Here is a 20,293-nt window from a genome sequence, read left to right as displayed (position 1 = left end):
AGGTATTCTGTGAGAAGACTAACTGTAATTGGCAATCCATTTCTTCATTTCCATGCTATAGCCAGCTTGACAAATTAATCACAATCAAATACAGGCTGCGGGAAGGGGGCGACCTATGTAGCACAGAAGAAAAATGAGGCCTCATGCTGGCATGACAGACTAATCTTTCAATTCACCCCGTTAGGCTGAACGTGGGGACTAGCTGGTGTGCCTGTCACCAGCACCACCCATAAACAAACTGCTCAGGCTCAGTGCTAGGGTTTGGCGGGTGTGATAAAGGTTATTGAGTGCTGCCCGGCACCTCGTCCATCACCACGGCGGGACGAGGATCACCTGGGTTAGTCCTGATGAGGAAGAGTCACTGTGCAGTGGCCTACGAGACCGGTGGAGAGAGCGCGACCTGAATTACATTGTGTGGAGCGATGTTGTGTCTGATCCCATAAGAACTGAAATGGCTCCTTGTTTGGGGTGGACGTGTTGCGGCTACCATGCAAGTAGCCTGTCACAGCAATGATTATTGCGAACAGGTCTGAGTGAAGCTAACTCATCTGTGAAGCTGTCCCAGGGAATAGGACCTCTGTGGTTCCAAGTGGAAAGGGAAAAAGCAGCAACTGAAATGAACTGAAGTTATTGTCGACTATTGAAAAAAACTGAGAACTTGTTAGATGTTTTAGTTAGTTTTCTTACAACATCTTTATTGGACTGGTGCAATACATTCATGACATCTTGGGTTATATTTAGAGTGTAAGACTCCAATTTAACAGACTTACTCTTAATAATGTTCTTTATACTGTCTACTATTATGATTTTAGGTTTTCATCTGGTAACTAAAATAGAAACAGAGCTGAATAATTCTTACTAGAGTTGGTCAGTGTACCTTGGTTGCAGAGCTATAATGGTTTCCAATGGCTGTGAAATAGTCCATTGCATTTAGAGGAATAGATCTAGCTTTTTTTTTTTTTTTTTTTAATTGACCCAATTCACTTTGGCTATAATTTCATTGATTTTAGCAGGCAAAAAGTCTGGTCATTGGTATCATACCTTCCCAATAATGTTTTTTTGTTTGTTTGTTTCATTGTTTCTTTGTTGGCAGATAAGACTTTGCTATCTTTTTCTTGAAGGAGTTTCTAATCACTTAGGAAAGCACACTATTTTAAAATCTGTTCTGTAAAGAATTTGTGTGCCTCCTTTTATTCCTTTCCATATTTTACTTATATACAAGAGTGGAATGCATTCTTTCCTAAATATTAGTAGATGATAAACTGTATTTATCATTTTCCAATTTAGTTTTGGACAGTGCAGCATACTTTTTTGTTTTTCTTTTGCTTCTTCTCTCTGTGATGTTTGAAAGAACCCTGTAACAGAAATAATGCATAATACTATTTATAAGGTAATAATTTACTGTATGTTATGTCGTGGCACTGGAAGGCTTTCTGTCCCCTTCTATTTTCATTTCTCTCAGGAATAAGAACATTAAACCCTCACTTTCACGGAGTTTTTAACACTGCGTATGGAAAACATCATCTTTCATCACATATTGTGACTGTTGTTCTGTCAAAAGCCAAATTCTCAATTCGACTAAGCAAACCAGCAGCACTTAAAGGTCTCAGCCGGTCACTTGCTGAGGGAAGGTGCTGCTCAATGTAAATAATGTTATGCTGATCCTGCACGGGAAGGGACGGGTTCAGAGGTCCCTGAGCTAAACACAGACCAGTATGGATGTCAGCACGTTGGTCTAGCTGGCAGCTGGGTTGAATGTTTTCCATGTCGATTTTCTCTGTTTTTATGGCCAAAAGACTATTTCTAAAGTAGAGAAGATGACTGCATGAACTGTTGGACATGCACATGAGAAAAATACAGGACAGGCAGATTTAGAACCTAACCGTAAAGACAGACAAAACCAAAAACAAACAAAAAAAACACCACAACACACAAGAAAATAAAAGAAAAAAGCCCCCCTCCCGGCCCTAACAAAACAAAAAAGCAGTTTCAGCTTTAGGATTAGGGTAAATCAACTGTTCCAGAAGCGAAGAGTGTGCAGTGTATAGTTTTAGCTTTATGTACCAGGTCATTACCCAATGTTGGAAAAAAAAAGTGAGTATCAGTCTTATACAGAATGCTTATCAGTGTAAATTGCCCCATGTAGGCTGTGAGCTGTAGACAGTGCAATCATAATAGCTTTTCAACTGATGCAGTTTTATGTCTTCAGAACATTAATAATTTCCTTATGCCTTTAATTTCCGTAAGGTAGTTATGCTTGTGTCCATAATAGGTGCTGAACATTATGCTGCTGATAGATTTTTAACCATTCTTTTTGTTGTAGCTAGTAAACATAATACAGCGGAGCATTATGATTCCAGAACTTTTTTACTTTTTTTTTTTTTTTTAAGCCAAGTGCTGTTAGAAACATTAATATGTACGGCCAACAATGTTTTGAGCTCTATTTGCTAGTTGATTGTAGTCTTCTGTTTTTCTGTATTTAGGAATGAGAGAAAAGAAAAATTCAGTTGCTAAACAGGCATTGCTTAATAAAGCTAAGATGATTTTTGTCTGTTTTAAGAAAATAAAGCCTACCTCCCAAAAGGCAATAGGAAGGAACAAGTACTGCATTTTCCACAGCACCAAATACAATATGGAAAGAGATGGTAATGCTAGTTAGGGTGCCTACCAATTGCTGGTCTGTATTCTCAGAATCTTCTATTTTATTTTGCTGTGGACTTCCTAAGTTATAATTTACTAGTTCTCAGTAATATTAATAATTTACTGATGTATAGTGGGCTCCTCACATAGGAAGATGTTAGATTCCCTTCTAATTCAAGCTGTCAGCCATGATGTAGATAACGAGGGTGCATATTGGCAATGCTTCTGTGTCATTCCTAATGAGGACTTCAGGTTGTGGAACCTTATACCAGTCTCCCTATTTTGTGGCCTGATTAATGACTTGTCACCATTTTATTGAATATAGGTAATCAGAAGCAGCAATTGAATTTATCATATTTGGCAACCAAGAAATGGAGAATGGACAATAACTGACAAATTGAATGTGCAAGAACCTCTAGCTGTTTAATTTATGTACGTACACAAGGTTTTATTAACTCCCCATGTATGTTTTCAATTCATGTTTTCCAAAACTATGCTAGAGTTCAAGATACGAAAATACTTAACTGTTCTAACTATTGAATTTCTTTAATAATGCCAACCTATTCAAAATTGTCTCATTAAGAGCAGTCAGGGATGTTCTAGTTGTGGAACTTCAAGCATTTGATGTTAAAGTATTAACTTTCTAAGACTTTTTAAAGCTTGTTTTGTTTTTGATATATTTTTTTCCTACTGGTTGACCTTCTTCTGAGTTTCCCATGTTGATTACATGGCATTTATGCTGACCTTAACCTAGCTGAACACTTTCTGAAAAGGAACAGATAGAAATGTTTCTACATCAGTGCTTATTCCAGTAAAACATAGACCTGTAGTTGATAAACATTCTTAAATTACATATGATTTCAAGAAATTATCTATTTAAAAATACTTTGGATTATGAATTATGTTTACTTAATAGACCAATTCTGACAAATTATTGAAGCTTCTTGGTATTGTGGTTAGGAAGAGGTCACCTTGATATTTGCACTTTGGCTCCACACTTCGTCATTCTTAGTGTCTAAATTTTGTTACCTCTACAATTTTTTTAATTTACTTATTTTTTATTATTTGTTCTTATGACTATTACAGTCAACATATTTCATTGGTTTTCTACTTATTAAGCAAAATGACTCTGCCTGATTTTCATGTGCAGTCTTAATTTTGTAACTTTTAATGTATGATCCCTGCTATTTAGATTACTTGGTATTTATTGCTTGTTTTTGTCACCGCCCACTGAATATATTAATGTCTGTGAATCTCTAAATGGTGATGCTCCTCTCTTCCCCCACAATGTCAGATCTGATAAAACTGTCTTCCTTTTCCTTCACAACAAACCTAAATATCCGCATAATAAACACTAGGAGGTAACCATGTGCTTCATCCAATTCTGAATTATCTGTCTATAATTTTCAGGGGTTAAGACAGTATCATATTTGGCTACCACTCCTCGTGAGTAGTGTGCATTCCATGAAGCCTTTTGAGGGTTTTAAGGTGCTGAGTTGAACCTCTCTGTCTTGCTGCTTCCCTCAGCCTGTCCAGTGCAAGGAGTCAAGGAGAATATTTACACAAACGTCTCAGCCAGCAGATCTGAGCATAGAGTAACTCCTGGAGGACAGGGATGAGCTGCTTGAGTCAGCATCTTCTTGTCTTGTTATGGCTGGATATGAAGATGATGTCTTTTGACCCTGAATTTGCTTTGTTAAAATTAGTTGGTGTTTGGTGTTTTGTCTTTTCTATTTTTTTTTCCATTCATTCATTCACTAAATTTTCAAAAGTACCTCCACCCTTCTCAGTCATCAATTATTTTCAGTGTATAACTGATGGTATTATCCTAGTCCTTCACATATACAGAACAAGGGAAAGGCATCCTCAATATCTTTATCAATGATCTGCTGTGCACCCTCACTCAGGGATCAGTCTCTTTTCCCAAGCACCAAGTGATAAGACTAGAGGAAATGGCCTCAAGTGCTGCCAGGGGAGGGTTAGGTTGGGTTTTAGGACAATTTTCTTCACTGAAAGGGTTGGGAAGTGTTTGAACAGGCTGCCCAGGGAATTTGTTGTGTCACCATCTCTGGAGGTCTTCAAGAAATGTAGAAGTGGAGCTAAGGGACATGGTTTAATGGTGGAGTTGGCAGTGCTAGGTTAAAGTTTGACTAGGTGATCTTAGAGGTCTTTTCCAACCTAAATGATTCTATGATTCTAAGAAACATTATACTTTCAGCACAAGAAATGTCCCAGAAGCTCACATATGCATCATTTCCTCCTTTGGCTGTTAGCAGTGTTGTTGCACAGTAGCTCTCTATTCAGATAGTTTTTTAACCAGTTTTGAAACTGTTTGCCTAAGCTAGTCTGATTGCTATCCTTAGCATTTTTTTTCCTTCCTGCTCTTTTGATTTGTGTAGGGAATTTTTTTCCCCAATTTCTATAGAAGAGGCGGTTTCTGTATTTGAGCTTGTGTTCCCTTCTTTCAGTGCCTGCATGAACTCAGGTTACCTTGTAGCAATTACTCATTCTGTTCATTCAAATTCTTCTGCATCTTAGGGAGGTCTACTTACAATCTCCCATTTTCAAAGGAATACAAACCTTGCTTCTTTGGCCTTTCTGAACTTTGGAGATCCTTCTGTCATTGCAATGTCCACCACTGATTTTCCTCTGTTCATAGAATACTTTTAAATTAAACACCAAGTGCTGGATATAAGGTGTTTTAAGATGGCTTGATTAGCATCTGTTACAGTGTTGGTATGATTTCTTTGGATTTATTCTTAACTAGTTCAGAGAGCAACTGTACCTTTGTTTGCTTTTTCAAATAATTTTAGTAGTGATATTAAGACTTGCAGCGGCATAAACATACCAACTTTGTTACTCTTTTCCTATCTCCGGGTAGGTAGTGTTTGCTCACTAGCTTTTATTTATATAAGCATGAGGCTGTGTAATAATATTTTGCAAAGCACATATACAAATATGTGTAATTTAAATAAACATAGGTATTGAGCCCATTGGTTTTGACTCATTGGCACTGTATGTTTTATTGCCTTGTTGTGGAGGTCCTTTGTTTAGCAATTGATTTATAAAAATCAACAATCTTTCTTGTAGAATGACTATTAGTTTTGTAAATCTAACAAAAATTGCTCCCCTACCCAATACCCTTTTAAACAAATTCTTATGCTGATCTCACAAATCTGCACCCTCGTGCCTTCATTTTCCACTCTCTGCCTTTTTTATTAGCTTCTTTCTGTTTCCTACCATGACTTCATTTTACAGTCTTTTAAATTTTGTGTTCTGGTGAAAGAAAATGGAATTGCCCAGCACCACACTGCCCTTTCTTCCAGCCGCTGAGGGGCTGGGCCCTGCCCTGGGCCCACCGTAACCTTCTGGAACCGGTGTGGGGCAGCCCCGGCTCCCTCACAGAGGCCGCGCTGCAACCCCTCGACACCTGCACAGGGGAAGAGCAAGAACGTAGAGGCTGGGCAGTGTTAGCGAGCTTGATTTTCATTTAAATACGCTCCTCAGCATCTCATCTGTTATCACTATACTCTGAGGAGGAGAGCTGGTGTGATGCCTTTCCCCGATTCAAGGTGTAGCGCTGCGAGGGGCTGTTCTCTGCCTCCAGAGGTAAGTGCTGTGTGGAGCACTGGTAAAACCGTGGCTACCTTTCTGTGTAAATCAGCCTGAATTGCCATGACACCTCGCTAGATTTTGTCACGTGGTGATAATTTTCCCTCTTCCATGCAGTTTTATGATTATTTTTTTTTTTTTACAGTCAGCTTCTCTCCTGGCTTGGTCCCAGACCAACTTGCACAAAAGCTATCAGCGGGAGGAAGGGGAAAAGCTGAGGGCTGTGCTGTGGGGTTCTCTGTTAACCTCTGAGAGCTGTAGGGAGGGCAGAGACCTCGTCCCTGAGTGAAAGGACCCCCTATTTCCAGCCAACACAGGGGGACACATGCGCTCTTGTGGGAATCACTGATTGGTGATGGTGTAAATGACTGAAATAAAAAAAATAAAACTTGTTAGGGCCAGTTTTGTTCTATCAGTGAGAGCCCCCTCTTAGAGGATAGGTCCTCCACAGCCATGTGGGGACTACTGGGCCATGGAGGGTGGTGACCACAGATGGGAGATTTTCAGGTGGATAATTTAGTGAAATAATTCAGGTCCAGCTGTAGATACTATGGTGGCGTTTCTCACAGTCTAGAGATATGCAGCTCTTGCGTTAATGCAGGCTATCTTTAATGTAATTGTATATAGAGAGAGGACCTTTTGATATAGTTAAGAAAATAATTACAGAACTCTCAATAGTTAAAGCAACTCAGTAAGCTTGACTTATTCTTACACTGTTTCAGTCATGTAAAAAGCTTTTTCGAACTGATGCAGTGTCAGCAGTGTGCCCTAGTGGCCAAGAAGGCCAATGGGGTCCTGGGGTGCATTAAAAGGAGTGTGGCCAGCCCGTCAAGGTAGGTGATCCTCCCCCTCTACTCTGCCCTGGTCAGGCCTCACCTGGAGTACTGTGTCCAGTTCTGGGCTCCCTGGCACAAAAAAGACAGGGATCTCCTGGAAAGAGTCCAGTGGAGGGCCACAAAGATGATATGGGGCCTGGAGCATCTCCTCTATGAGGAGAGGCTGAGAGACCTGGGTCTGTTCAGCCTTGAGAAAAGAAGACTGAGAGGGGATCTTATCGATGTTTATAAAGACCTGAAGTGTGGGAGACAAAGGAATATGGCCTACCTCTTTTCAGTGGTTTGTGGGGACAGGACAAGGGGCAATGGACACAAGATGGAGCACAGGAAGTTCCACAACAACATGTGAAAGAAATTCTTCATGGTGAGGGTGACGGAGCACTGGATCAGGCTGCCCAGGGAGGTTGTGGAGTCTCCTTCTCTGGAGATATTCAATACCTGTCTGGATGCCTGCCTGTGCAACCTGCTGTAGGGAACCTGCTTTGGCAGGGGGCTTGGACCTGATGATCTCTTGAGGTCCTTTCCAACCCCTACAATTCTGTGATTGTGATCTATCTGGGATTTTGTGTTTCTGAGAGGGTTGGTGGTGTTTGTGATGTAAAGTGCGGTTATCTGTCTTGAAAGTATAGTTTTCCTGAAGCACGGTGTGGGTGATCTCATGCTGAGCATATACACAAGCTAAATTTAATAAAGTACTGGAATAAGCCACCACTTCTGCTGCCACATTGCCACGTTTACAAGGAAATTGGGGTGGGAGGTCAATTTTCACTTAAGGACTCAGGTTGGAGATGCCTGTTTCTTAAGTGGAGGTCTTCTAATCTCACTTGTCCGACAGGTGGTAAGAAATTTACATTTAAATTGTTCAGATCAGCTTCTTATTTGTACTGGGTTGTTGGACAAAAGAAATCTTTTAGTCTTCCATATCCGTCACTGCTTGATCTAACCAACCATAGCATAGGCTCCTTTTCAAATATGGGCATTGTTTCTGACTGAAGTAATTGTCATTTGCATTGGCCTTTCTCTTTCTCCTATATCAGTGTGAATATTGTTCAAAATGACATTGATAATGTTTTATTTTTCTTGAAGAATGGCCTCTTGCACAATGAGATCCTTTTACTGTAAAGCCAAATATGCCAATGTCTGTCTAACCAGAAGCGCAGATAGTTGTTAAACCTTTGTAAACACTGGGGATTTCCATTACTTGTTGAAGCAAAACAGATTTGCTTGTATAATGATTTTTTCAAAAAAGTATCACACCAATAACTTGTAAGAATACATGCTGAAAATGCTATTTAAAACAACTGTTAAGATGTAAAGTTCATATCAAGACTAAATTGGATTTGAATTCATAGGATTGGAAGTGCCATTGAGTTATTTAATTTCCTTTTTAATTCAAGTATGCAAGACTCAGAAAATGCATAATTGTGAGTGAAATGCAAATTAGAGATATTAACAGAAATCATATTTTTTGAAAAACACCTGATCAACAATTAATACTGTGATCTTTTGAAATCATGAAGAAATTGATGAGCTCCAGGACATTTTATCAACTTGTGTATTTTGGATTTAAAAGATTTGTCGCACACTGCAACAGGGTCCCCAGGGATGTAGTCACAGCACCAAGCCTGTCGGAGCTTAAGAAGCATTTGGGCTATGCACTTAGTCATATGGTCTGAATTTTTGGGTAGACCTGTGTGGTGCCAGGAGTTGGACTCGATGATCCTTATGGATCCCTTCCATATCGGGATATTCTCTGATTCTGTGGTTCTAAAAGGCAACTGATGCCAGGGACTGACTGTCAGTTAAAAGACGTGTTGCAATAAAGGTTGCTAACACAGGTATATATAATTGAATTATCATGTGAGAGAATGAGACCTTAAAAACAGAAGGCCAAAGAAGAGTCCATGTTTTGCAAGAGATTGATATTTGTGAATTTTACCCTTTAGTTGTTGGTTCCATGTTCTTTAGCATATGAGGACTTGTTAAGAGCATTGAAAGTATGAGATGCATGGTTGTACCCAGTCAGGTGTTCTGGATTCAAGTTTTCTGTTCTGTTCTGAATTTCGAGTTTTCCTTATCTGTGGTTTAAGTCAGCTTTCCCATTAATCCCCCAAACTCTTTCTAATTACGTTTCTCTTTTTGTGTAACTTCTTGTGATCTGAGAGAACAGAACAAGGACAACATGTTTTTAATGCAGCATTTGGCGGGAGTGTGAAGTAGCTGCTGGCAGCTCCCGTGCACTTTCTGTTCACTTCACAAAGGTACTGCAATACAGCCTGAAATGAAGTTAAGTATCTAGACTGCATTGTCAGGTAGCTGATACATATAGTAGCATAGAATCAAGTGAGGTGTGCTGTAACCCTTGCTGTACATAGTTAGGTTTTTTTCATATGGAGTTCATCTCTTGCTTGACTGAAATATATTTTCTACAGAAGTGATACAGCATCTATGCAAGGAGGAAAAAATGCTGCCTCTAAAAAAAAAAAAAGAATAATGCAAAAAATGTTAATATAATGATGTCTCAGGTTGGACATCTTGCATGAGCACTTGTTTCAGCAGTATTCATGTAGTTGGTGTTGAACTAATTATGAGGTACCTCAATGTTCATTGAAAAATAATAGCCATTAAGCATCAAATAAAAAATGCAACCCTGTCTCTGTTCCTCAAAAACGTAGTGACAACTTAGAACTCCAGATTATCTGGAAATATTTCAGTTATGAGCCGATGTAGATTTCTTGAGTACAATAGCTGCTGGTCTGTGTGACCCTATAGCATGGTTTATCGCTGCTTGAGGCAATAATGGAAAAAAATACATGTTGTGAATAATATACCCAAACCAAGAATCAATAACGTATTTGTTAAAAAGAGTAAACTAAGTATATTAAACATGCCTCACGCAGTGTCTTCCTTTTTCACCCAACCTGCCCTATAACTCTTTTCCTTATACGTCTTTTGGGGAAAAAGGTAAAAGAACATCTTTGTTTCATTTTTTTCCACAAGGAGCTGAGTATATGTAGTTTCAGCTGATTTTCTTTATGTGCTCTTAGGAAATCTTTGATTTCCCTTGGAGAGGAGATAAGAACTGTGCTTCAGTAGAAATAATGTCAGATTGTTTTGTTTGTTCTTGTACGCTTATGGCCTTCACCAAGTACTCTGTTGGTTTTAGATAATCCAGCTAGGTCTTTGGGTTGCACCTGTCAGAGCAATTGAATGTGGTGGAAGTGATTTAAAGGATAGAGCTGGGCTGACAATGCTGGCTGTTTTCTTTGTGTGAGTGTATATTTTTGTCCATTGCCTATGTATGTCATATTCCTCTGAAGTTTCTCAGACTTTTTCTACTGTCATCTCTTTTCATTTTACTGTAGCAGCTTGTCTTCCCTTATATACATGAGTATCCCTAAATCCTTGCACTTCTAACTCGTGCCGTGTTCTACTAACTATTCTCAGTCAGGATACTCTGAGCTCTGGCAGAGCCGACAGCCCTGACATTCTCTTGCAGACCCAATCCTCCTCCCCAGAACTCAGAACCCCATCCTGCAGCAAGAGCTCCTGTGCTCTCTCCCCCTTTTCTTGCTGCACCTCCCGTCTTGCTGAACCCGAGTGCACTTATCCTCACTACGGTCAGTGCCTGTTCCCCCTGTCTGCACAGAGATCATCTCAGCAAGGAGGAGAGCGAGCCTCTCACAGCGATTTCTCCCATGACCTAGCCTATAGTGCAGGCAGATGCATTAGTAGACATCAGGGACCTCCAGCATGGAGAGGCATGTCGAGAATATCTCAACTTCAGGCGAGGCTTCAATTAGAGCTTGCAATCAATTTCAGGATGCTTTCCCGTGGGGAACAGGGCTTTGTGAGGTCCAGGATTGTACTTTATTTCTATTGCTGAGCAGCAGATCTCTGGATGTTTAGGCTTCCCTCAGTGCTTAGGAGAGTTGCGTGTGAAGGAGGGCCTGGGATAGTGTCAGTAAAGGTTAAGCATCACTGCATTAGACAATGTTTTTTAGAAAAACAACCAGTTTAAAATGGAAGTGGGAGGCGGGCATTTTTTTCTCCTTTCTTTTAATCTCTTGAAAGACACCTCCAGGGGGTAGGATTGATTTCCTATGCTTTGGCTCAGTAAAGAACAAGGCATTTTTTTTATTCAAATCAGTGGGTAGAAATAAAAGTTTAACCTTGTTGGAATTGTAACTACAATAAAGCCAATATCCCACTGGTGTTCAATTCAGTGTATGATGGCAGATTTCACAGTTGACTAGTGCATTACGCTTTGTATCAAATTGCTTTTGCTGTATTATGTTGCCACCCCCCCAAAAAATACAACAAACAAATAAAAAAAGCCAACTTGATATATATATATGGATAAGTAGAAGATGAAATATTTTGCATTAAGGAGTTCATGTACACTTTGAAACCTCTTTCAATTAACATTTCTCTGTACGACCCTTGTTTCTGGAATGGCAAGTCTAGATAGGGTGTAGAGTGCATTTTGAAAAGAATGATGTGCTTCAACTCATGAACAACTGTATACATATGTCTAAATGGCTGTATAATTTACAAAACATTGAATAGACATCCTCATAGGTAGATTTTATAATTGTGTAAGTACTTCTCTAAGTATATCTTTTGCTTGCATTTGCATTATATATGCTTTCTCTTACCATATTAGGATGCTTATTGCCAGACTAGTGAGATCTCTTCGCTTTCAGTGTTGTGGTATCTTTCTGTTGTTCCCCTATTATGTTCAGCTTGAAGCCTTAATGTTCCACATGAGCATTTTAAAATACTCTGACAGACAGAAAAGCTCCATCATGCAACACAGTAAACAGCATAGCTCTGAAGCATTTTGCTTCTGAGAATATCTGAGTACTGCTTGCCACATATTTTTAGATGACGGTTAGAGAATGCATTTATCCATGATGTGGTCCCCCTGCAAGCATACTCCCTATAAAAGCTAGAAAAAGAATGAAACCACAATCTCAACTTCTAATAAAAATGTACTGACTGATGCAGAAAAGTAAAATTCTTGCAAATAAGCAGCTCTCCTGCAGAATTCAGGTATGTTGTCTCTCACAGTAAGGTAGCTCTCATGCTCATAGGGAAGCTCCCCCCCCCCCTTTTTTTTTTCTTTTCCCCACCAATGCTAACAAACATCAAACAGCTAAGTAATCTTAATTTTTTTTTTTATTTTTTTTCCTGTAGTGGAGTCCTCAGACTTGTTAGTACAAGGCTCTCTCTGCTCAATTGGCCTAAATAATTATAGTATATTTCTATATCCAGCTGATACTTTTATCTCCACTATATGATGGATATTTTTCTGATGATATCTATGAAGTAGAGTGTGAAATGAAATATGGTATGGTAATGTGTGTGTCAGAGAGCCAGCAGATGACCTGTTTATTTCTTGCATCCCAGCCGCTTTCTTGTAACTGACCTCTCCTTAAGTGCAGCTGTAAGCCAAGTTCAGATTTGCACTTGTACAGAACCGCAGCTGACCTGTAGATGATGGTGTGTCACCGTGCTGATGGGGCAGGAGACCGCTGTCACTCAGCACAGCGATGAGCGTGCTCTGGGTGTCTTTGACAAGCTGAGACAGAGCCAGCCCTGCTGTCAGGAGTCAGTGCTTCTTGGCCTGCAACTTGTCTTGTTTTTGCTGGCTTGCATGGTTTGGTGTCTCTTGGTGCCGCAGCTCGCCCTGGTTGACTTAACTTCGGATCACTGAGTTACCCATTGCACTTCCATGAACGAAGGAGGGCCCTCTGTTATTTCAGTACTCCACCTGCTTTGTGTCACTGTGGCAGAGCAGAGACATTCTGTTTCTTGTATTCAGTGCTAGATGCACAAGATGCACATTTTGGGTTTATTTACTAACCATCCTCTACCAGCTGCCTCATTATCATGTCAGTGGTTAAATGCAATTGGCAGTCATTCTTCAGGAACTGTATTTATTTTTCTGTTGCTGCTGAATTTCTTTAGTCAAGGAAAATGAATAAGCATGCTCCTTGCTTGAGAGAAACTTAAAGACATTTCTTCAGACAAATGGTTTTTTTTATGCATTTTGAAATTTTCTCACTTTCCTTTGTTATTTTATTTGCATGCTAATTACTTATTCTAGCATAGTTTAAAGTGGATACAGTGAGTAGGTGCAGTTCTGTTTACTGGAGTAACAGAAGTTACTTTCTTTTAAAAATACTTAGTTTCACTGTCTTTCTGAGACTTAAAGTTTGAGTGGGCAGCTGGTAAGGTTTCATTGGCTAAACAAGTTCAATAAGGCAAAGTAGGCTATTTGGCAGAAGATTCGTGGCTTTTCTCTTTAGTCTTCAATGTAGCCAATCCAAATTAGGGCTGCAGCTGATTTCTTTTCTGATCAGGAATATCCTCAAAAATGATCCAGCTAGGAACCTTGTCAGCTTGTTTATCCAATTATCCTATGACCGCCGTTATTAAAAAATAAAAATAAAAAAATGGCCCAACAGTAGTGACAGCCTAAACTTGTTGGTAGAATGCTACTATCTCAGCTTCCAGAAAGGCTGGATTTACCATGGTAATGGGAATCAGCCCAGCATGAGTGAATTCATTTTGACTACTAAAATACATCTTTGACAAGATGATTATATGGGATCGGTTGCAAGATTATACTCCTGCTAGTTTCACAACTGAAGGACAAGTGAGTGTATTGAGTAACCTCACCTCAGGCATGCTGGGCTATGCATCTCATTTGTTTCTTTTTATTGTCATACATTGATGAGGTTGAAGTGTTATGATTACTGTGTTGTCAATAGCCAGCCGTAACCCACATGACCGTAATGAAGCTCGGTTGTTCACATGTCTGTTCGGAATCAGAAAGCAGTTTTAGTCCTTGTAATAATATTGGATTTCAGAATATATATGGGATGAATGTTTAGTTCCCTTTTTTTAAAAAACAAACCTGGAGAAAGTTTGTTTTCTATACCATCTGGTGCTGATGATTCCCACACAGCAAATACTAGATGTGTGGTGGAAATACCCCATTGTACTGAGTGCAGAGAGGACCTTCAGTATGCTTCCACAGTGTCAAACGTTATTGTTGATCTACTGTTAGAACTTCCTTCATACGTTATTAAACATCATTTAATATAAACTAAATAATGGAAGTTGTTACATTTTGGCAGTCTTGTTGACTAAACAAAGGGAATTGAGTTTGATTTTAAAGCACAGGAGCAGTCCGTAAACATCCTAAAGTACATCCTTGATATATGCACAAACATGCCAGTGTAGATATCTTTCTGAGAAAGTGTGAGAAACTCCTAATGAGTATTTGTGTTGAAATTTTTTGTTGTAGTTGTTTTTTTCATGATTTGCTTTGAAATGAAACCATTAAAGCTGGCAAATAAGCATATTAATATTGCGATGAGGTGTTTGGAAACCACAGAAAAGGGAGCAGTCTGAAATGAATAAAAACCTATCTAGTATTTAGACTGTGCTAACAAAATAATAATAATAATAGATGCAGACCTTTTTTACAAGGATAGGTTGATTTACAGAAAACATCTCGGTTAAAGTGACAAATTATAACACTGACCCCTGCAGCTATTGAAGTGATTTTCTGGATTGACGTTTGCTTGTTAGCATTATAACCTAGCAGGTATTGTCTGTTATCATCATCTTCAGCTATATCATACTAGAGGTTGTTTATTCTGTACTTAGGTTTTCTTAATGGACTTTTCATGGGGAGGTAGCATTACCTGATTGTAAGCTGGACATTTTTAATAATATGCAACAGTGGACTGAGCACACTAAAAGAGACAGATAAAGCTACGAGCATCTCCACACAATTTGGGAGTCCCTGAAATAGATTTCTATTAATTTTATCTCACAAAATCCTTGTTACACTGTTATTCATAGAAGAACTCGTGGTATACATTTTCCAGATACTACACAGACAAATTAGGCATACAGTAATCGACATCCACAATAGTATGAATGTTTCTATGCTAAATCCCCTAAGCACAAAAGGCTGAGCATTTGCCCTAGAGTGTCTAACAACAGGGAGTTCATCGCATATTTTCTGAATGTTAATGAAACATGGGGACTTGTATGTTCTTACCAGTTGTTTTCCAGGGAATTAACTGACAATATAAGAGGAACTTCAGCATGCATCTTCACACTTCTTTCTCAGTCCCCCTCCACACTTTTTCTCTAAATGAGCACATTTACTTAATATCAAATATATGAAACAGTTCCGTAAAATCTTATCACTCCTCTCAAAAATTATGACCATTAGAACCTGCATAATGTCCAGTTTGTTTCGGCAGCTATGTCTCAGGTCAGAGCTGTAATTCCAGGAATTAGGTGATGAAGTCCTGGAAACAGATGCAGAAGCTCCTAAATTAGAAGATCTTTTAAAGACTTCATAGACTGTCTCTGCGTGTAATATCTGTGCAATGGTGTACCAGAAGCAACAAAATTCAGATGAGGCGTTTTTTGTGTGATGGTACTGGGATGTGTTGTTTTAGTGGTGAGTATGAAGGTGTAGTCATTAATCACAGAGAGTGAATGTAGGAGTATATACATCTATTAACAATATGCAAAGAGGAGGAAAGGAAATTTTTAAGTTTGTCTGCGGCTAGACTGATGCTGGTACCCAAGTCGTTGTGAAAGCTCTCAGTCACGTTTCTATAGTTGTATACGAAGGCAGCTGATCTGTCTGGAGGGACACCCAATGACTTGAGCTGTGAAGCAACTGGGCAAGAACACGAGAGTTTTCCTTGCAGGACCTTCATTCCTTCTGATGCGCCAGGCTTGCATGAACCCCACCACAGCACATGAGCAGTAGCGAATAAAGCTGTAGTTTAAAGGAGGGTTCCTGAACTGAGAGGGGCACAAGAGGCAGCGGCTAATCACTCCTAGCATTTTCTGCACTTGGAGGGTCGGGAGTTGATCCTGGTAACAGACGGTGAGCTGCGATTAATGGGCACTGCAAAATGGGGAGGGCTGCAGCACAATCCCCCCTTGCTGGAATAGCAAGGAACCAATGAATTTTTCAGGAACCAAAGATATCCTGTGCCGTTTTTTGTGGTGTAGCGGGATTTGTTGCCAAAATGCCAGTTTTGCCACTTGGGCACGTAGGAAGACCCGTCCATGTGGAGCCCTGTGAGCACTGGTAGGTACACACTGCACACCGTGCCTGTCGATGACATACGGCCTGCAAACTTCCCTTCGTCTATAACCACATAAACCAAGTGAGGTCCTACAGAGGCACTGCTTGCCTGCACCTTACGGCGAATGCTTCTTTGCCTTTTTGTGCCCTTGTCCTTTTCAGTATTCTGGAGGAGTGCTCACTGCAGTAACATGGGCCAGTGTCACTCTTATTACTTTACCTGTTTTATCTTTTGTGAAATTGAGCCTTTAGCCGGAATTGTCTGAGCTGCTGCTCCAGCAGTCGGTTAACTGTGAGGCTCCTCGAGCTCATTTCTCTCAAGTAATTTGATTCCCACGTGCTCACTGAGATTGCTTTTTCGCTGAAAGAAAGCGGGGAGGGGTGTGTGTGTATGGGAGCAGGCCAGAAATGTTATGGCAGACAAATGTAGCTTAGAGATTAAAAACAACACAAAAATGTGTTTAAAAAGATCCCATATCAGTTTATCTCCCTTTAACCCAGTCCTATAAAACCGAATGTTTTTGTGTTTGAGAATCAGAGACACAGGGCCTTTTGTGCTGGTGCAGGGTATGGAACAGGAAGCTAAATTCCATCCTGCCTCTACAAAAAGCCAAGAAGGTAATCCTTTCATTAAATTTACCAGAAATGTGTGTAAAATGCTAAAAACATTTTTTTTTTTTTTTTTTGTAATTGTGGTCATAAAAGCTTTCTATGGGTTTTAAGGTGTTTTCTGAAATCATACACAAGATTCAAGTATTTTTTATTTTGGTTGCTGAACAATTTCTTTTACATTGTGGTTACTTAGGAGTAATTGAACACCAGTTTTGTAGATAAGCTTCTATATAAGACTGGTTAGTAAGGCAGCAGTTTCCTAAATAATGAACAATTTATTGAGAGATTTATGATTCTATAAAATTGCTAGTGTGTTATCACGGTTTTGGGCAAAGGCCCTACTGCAGGGGAGTGAAAAACAAGCCTGAAAAGTGAATCTTGCTGGAGGGAGGATTGTTCTGGAAATAAACCATTCAGTGCATAAACAATGGTATATCAGTTGTCTGAAATATGCATTCCTCCCTCTGCATGGTGTTCATTATATGTCCATGCAGACCTACCAAACTCTGGGCACAGCATTTCTGTGTTACAAAGTTGTGGTTTGTTGGATAAAATATTGCTAATTTGAGCAGACTGCTCAGAGATCTGTTACTTCATATGACCAACATCAGGCTTAGGGTTCTGTTAGCGTTCATTAGTTGGTGTTGTAAGACACGTCCCTTGATGATATCAGCAGCGTTATTAAATGTCATAAGAATACATGTTCCTAGCAGCAGTGGAAGTATTCACAGAAACAGTTGATGGATCTTTGCTAATTTTCCATCTTGTATCTGGGGGTGGGGACAAATAAATAGATCTATACTTTATTGAGAGATGTGGGGAAAGGAAGCTCATGCTAAATGTCAGTGTTACCCAACCACTGACTATTTCACCTACTACTGTTGCTACGGATTGTTGTCTTTTGTGACTTTAAAAGAGTGTATGTACTAATAGAAAATATCCTTACAAACTGAGTTCAGTTCTGGGCAGTAATGTTTTGAGGACAAAGAGGGGTAGAGGGATTTTGTTTGCTTTTTCATCTAGCACTGCACAAGTCCTGAAAAGAGTTAAACAAGATATAGATTTTGGAAGATAATGTGCCAGGTCAAAAAGCTGGGTGCATCTACTAATATTTGCAGTGTCTGCATTTTCTGTTTATGTGCAACATTGTTGTATAATGTAAAAAAAAAAAAAAAAAAAAAAGTGTATGTATGCAGCTGTATGCCAGATTTCATGACTGTTTCTGTCTAGAGCCTTTGCTTGCTTGTACATTGTGCCTGCAGCTCCACCTCTTCAAAGGCTGTTCTATTAATCTAACCTACTGAGGGCTATTCATACAGCTTATGGGTTTTTATATTTAAATCCTCACAAAAATGATTTGCTGCCCTCAAGTTAGGAATTTAAAGGAAAATTAAATTAAGGCTGCCTAAGTAATGAAAGCATCTTTAGATTTGATAGATAGAGACCATCAAAGCAAAAAGACTGTATCCCTAGAAAGATTTCTGATATTGTTTAGTGCTGGGGGGAGTTGCTATTGCTAGTATATCGTGCAGTATCAGGCCTTAAATTCATATGCTTATGCTTCATGAATTCTTTAATTTCCAAAGTTGTTTGTTATGTTTTAGGTCATAAATTAAGAGATTTGTAACTCAAACATTTTTATCTATATGAGGCCTATGGCATTAGGATCATAGTGTTGTATAGTTTTGCTGACAGATGGATTAAAGAAAGATCTTAAGCCTTAAGAAATGTCTGAATTTTTCTTGTGTGCCATGAGATGTAAGCCTAGCATTTGTTACTGTGATATATGTTATGTCATTGCCTGCCTTGTGTGACATGTGTATAACTCTATTGTTTCTAGTGGTCTTGTGCTGTGGACTTCTCCTAACCAGACTTAAAACAGAACAAACAAAAAAACACCTGGGAGTGTTTTAGGGGACACCTAAATAGTGTCCCCTAAAACTTCTAAACAAATCTTTAGAATAGAGTGGTCACCAAATGTAATCTCAAACCTAGACCAAAGAAGGTGGGTGGCAGAATCCAGATTTTTATTTTATTACAGGTGTGTAAAATGTGTGCCTTCTATTTATTTCTCATTTCTTTTGTCTGTAGGTTTTCCAAACGAGCCTGCTGCTGTCATTGCCCTTAACACTACTAAGGAATGGTTAAGCAAGAATCACAACGAGGTATGAAATAAAATATAACTTTCCCAAATTTCTATTTATGATTATGGACTTTGGCTCTGGAAATGTAGAAAGAGTAAACGCCAGCTTGAGCCTTGAAGTGAATATTTAGTCTAAAACAAATGAAATCAGGTTAGGACAATGTGGCTGGGGGAAGACTGTTATATTTAAAAAGCTACACTGGAGTTCAAGGGAAATACCTTTGTTTGAAACCATACTGTGCATTTCCTTTGTATTGTAATCTTTCCTGGCAAAGTAAAAGACTATTCTCTTTCTAAGCTGTTTCTGAGCGTCACAGTTTTCATCTAATAATGAGGAGATTCTTGGAAAGGAAATGTGTGTAATAGTTGTCAGTGGAAACAGTCACCAAAGGTCAGTGGTGTTCCAGAGGTCACTTTACAGTAAAGAGCTGTATGATAGTATTTCCTATTTTTATTAATTTTTGGTTTGCTTACGGTTAAGTGTTCATTTTCCCTGAAATGCTTGCTAAACTTGTGACACAACTGAATTTTTAACACGACTGGTGTTCTTCCAGTGACAACACAATGGTGATTATTTTTACAAGACAAAATGCTTTCAACAAAATGATATCCATATCTTTCCTTTCTAGTTTTTTTTCTTGCTCTGTTTTTTGTTCTTAGCAGGCTGATAGTTTCTAGCGTTGAATTGGAGAATGCAACAAAGAAGTGGCAGAATATTGTAATCATTATGTCTTGAACTGAGGATATGCCTGTTTCCTGGTAATGACAGTCAGCAGGCAGATCTCAGACAGCTAAAGTTGTTCAGTATTTTTGTATGAAGGTATTTAACAAAGCATGGAGTGGAGAAACATTAGGTACAGGAGCATAATTAGTAGTATATTTCTTTTATTGATGTGTTTTGGGGGCCTTATTTTTAAGAGATTCTGATAAACAAGGGTAGCGATTTAGTAGGTTGTAGGAGTTTTTTGTTTGCTTTTTGACCAACTTTGAACCGAAAGCAAATAGCATGATGAGATTTGAACGGTAAATTGAGATATTCAAACCTGAGTGCCAAAAGGTACACCAAGAAATGTGCATGTTTGGACAATGTGGTATGAAGCACTTAGCAGCTTTCTTTTCGTAGATTAGATATTTGAGCAGTGAAGCAATTTTGGATGGACAGTCATCTTTAACACTAAAGATGCCTAAGTGTCATCTTATCAGCCTAACTATAGGCTTATGTTTTTTGAAAATGGAGTGTTAGTGCCTTACTATATTGTAATTTCATTTGGTTGCATTTTTACTATATAATGGAAGTAAAAGAGGCTAAAAATC

At 39.0% G+C, this 20,293-nt stretch overlaps 1 protein-coding gene across 8 annotated transcripts in view; it reads left to right on the top strand.

The window, feature by feature from the left end:
- Window positions 1-20,293, top strand: part of MACROD2 (mono-ADP ribosylhydrolase 2) — an 860,596-nt gene that overhangs the window by 587,547 nt on the left and 252,756 nt on the right. For all 8 annotated transcript variants that reach the window (XM_066995337.1, XM_048060981.2, XM_048060980.2 and 5 more), the window contains one exon: window positions 18,928-19,001. In XM_066995337.1, the coding sequence (XP_066851438.1) occupies window positions 18,928-19,001 (74 nt within the window). The remainder of the gene's footprint in view (window positions 1-18,927; window positions 19,002-20,293) is intronic.

The sequence above is a fragment of the Anser cygnoides genome, chromosome 3 (assembly GCF_040182565.1).
Source record: "Anser cygnoides isolate HZ-2024a breed goose chromosome 3, Taihu_goose_T2T_genome, whole genome shotgun sequence".
Lineage (NCBI taxonomy): Eukaryota > Metazoa > Chordata > Aves > Anseriformes > Anatidae > Anser > Anser cygnoides.
This window is presented reverse-complemented; position numbering and strand designations above follow the sequence as displayed.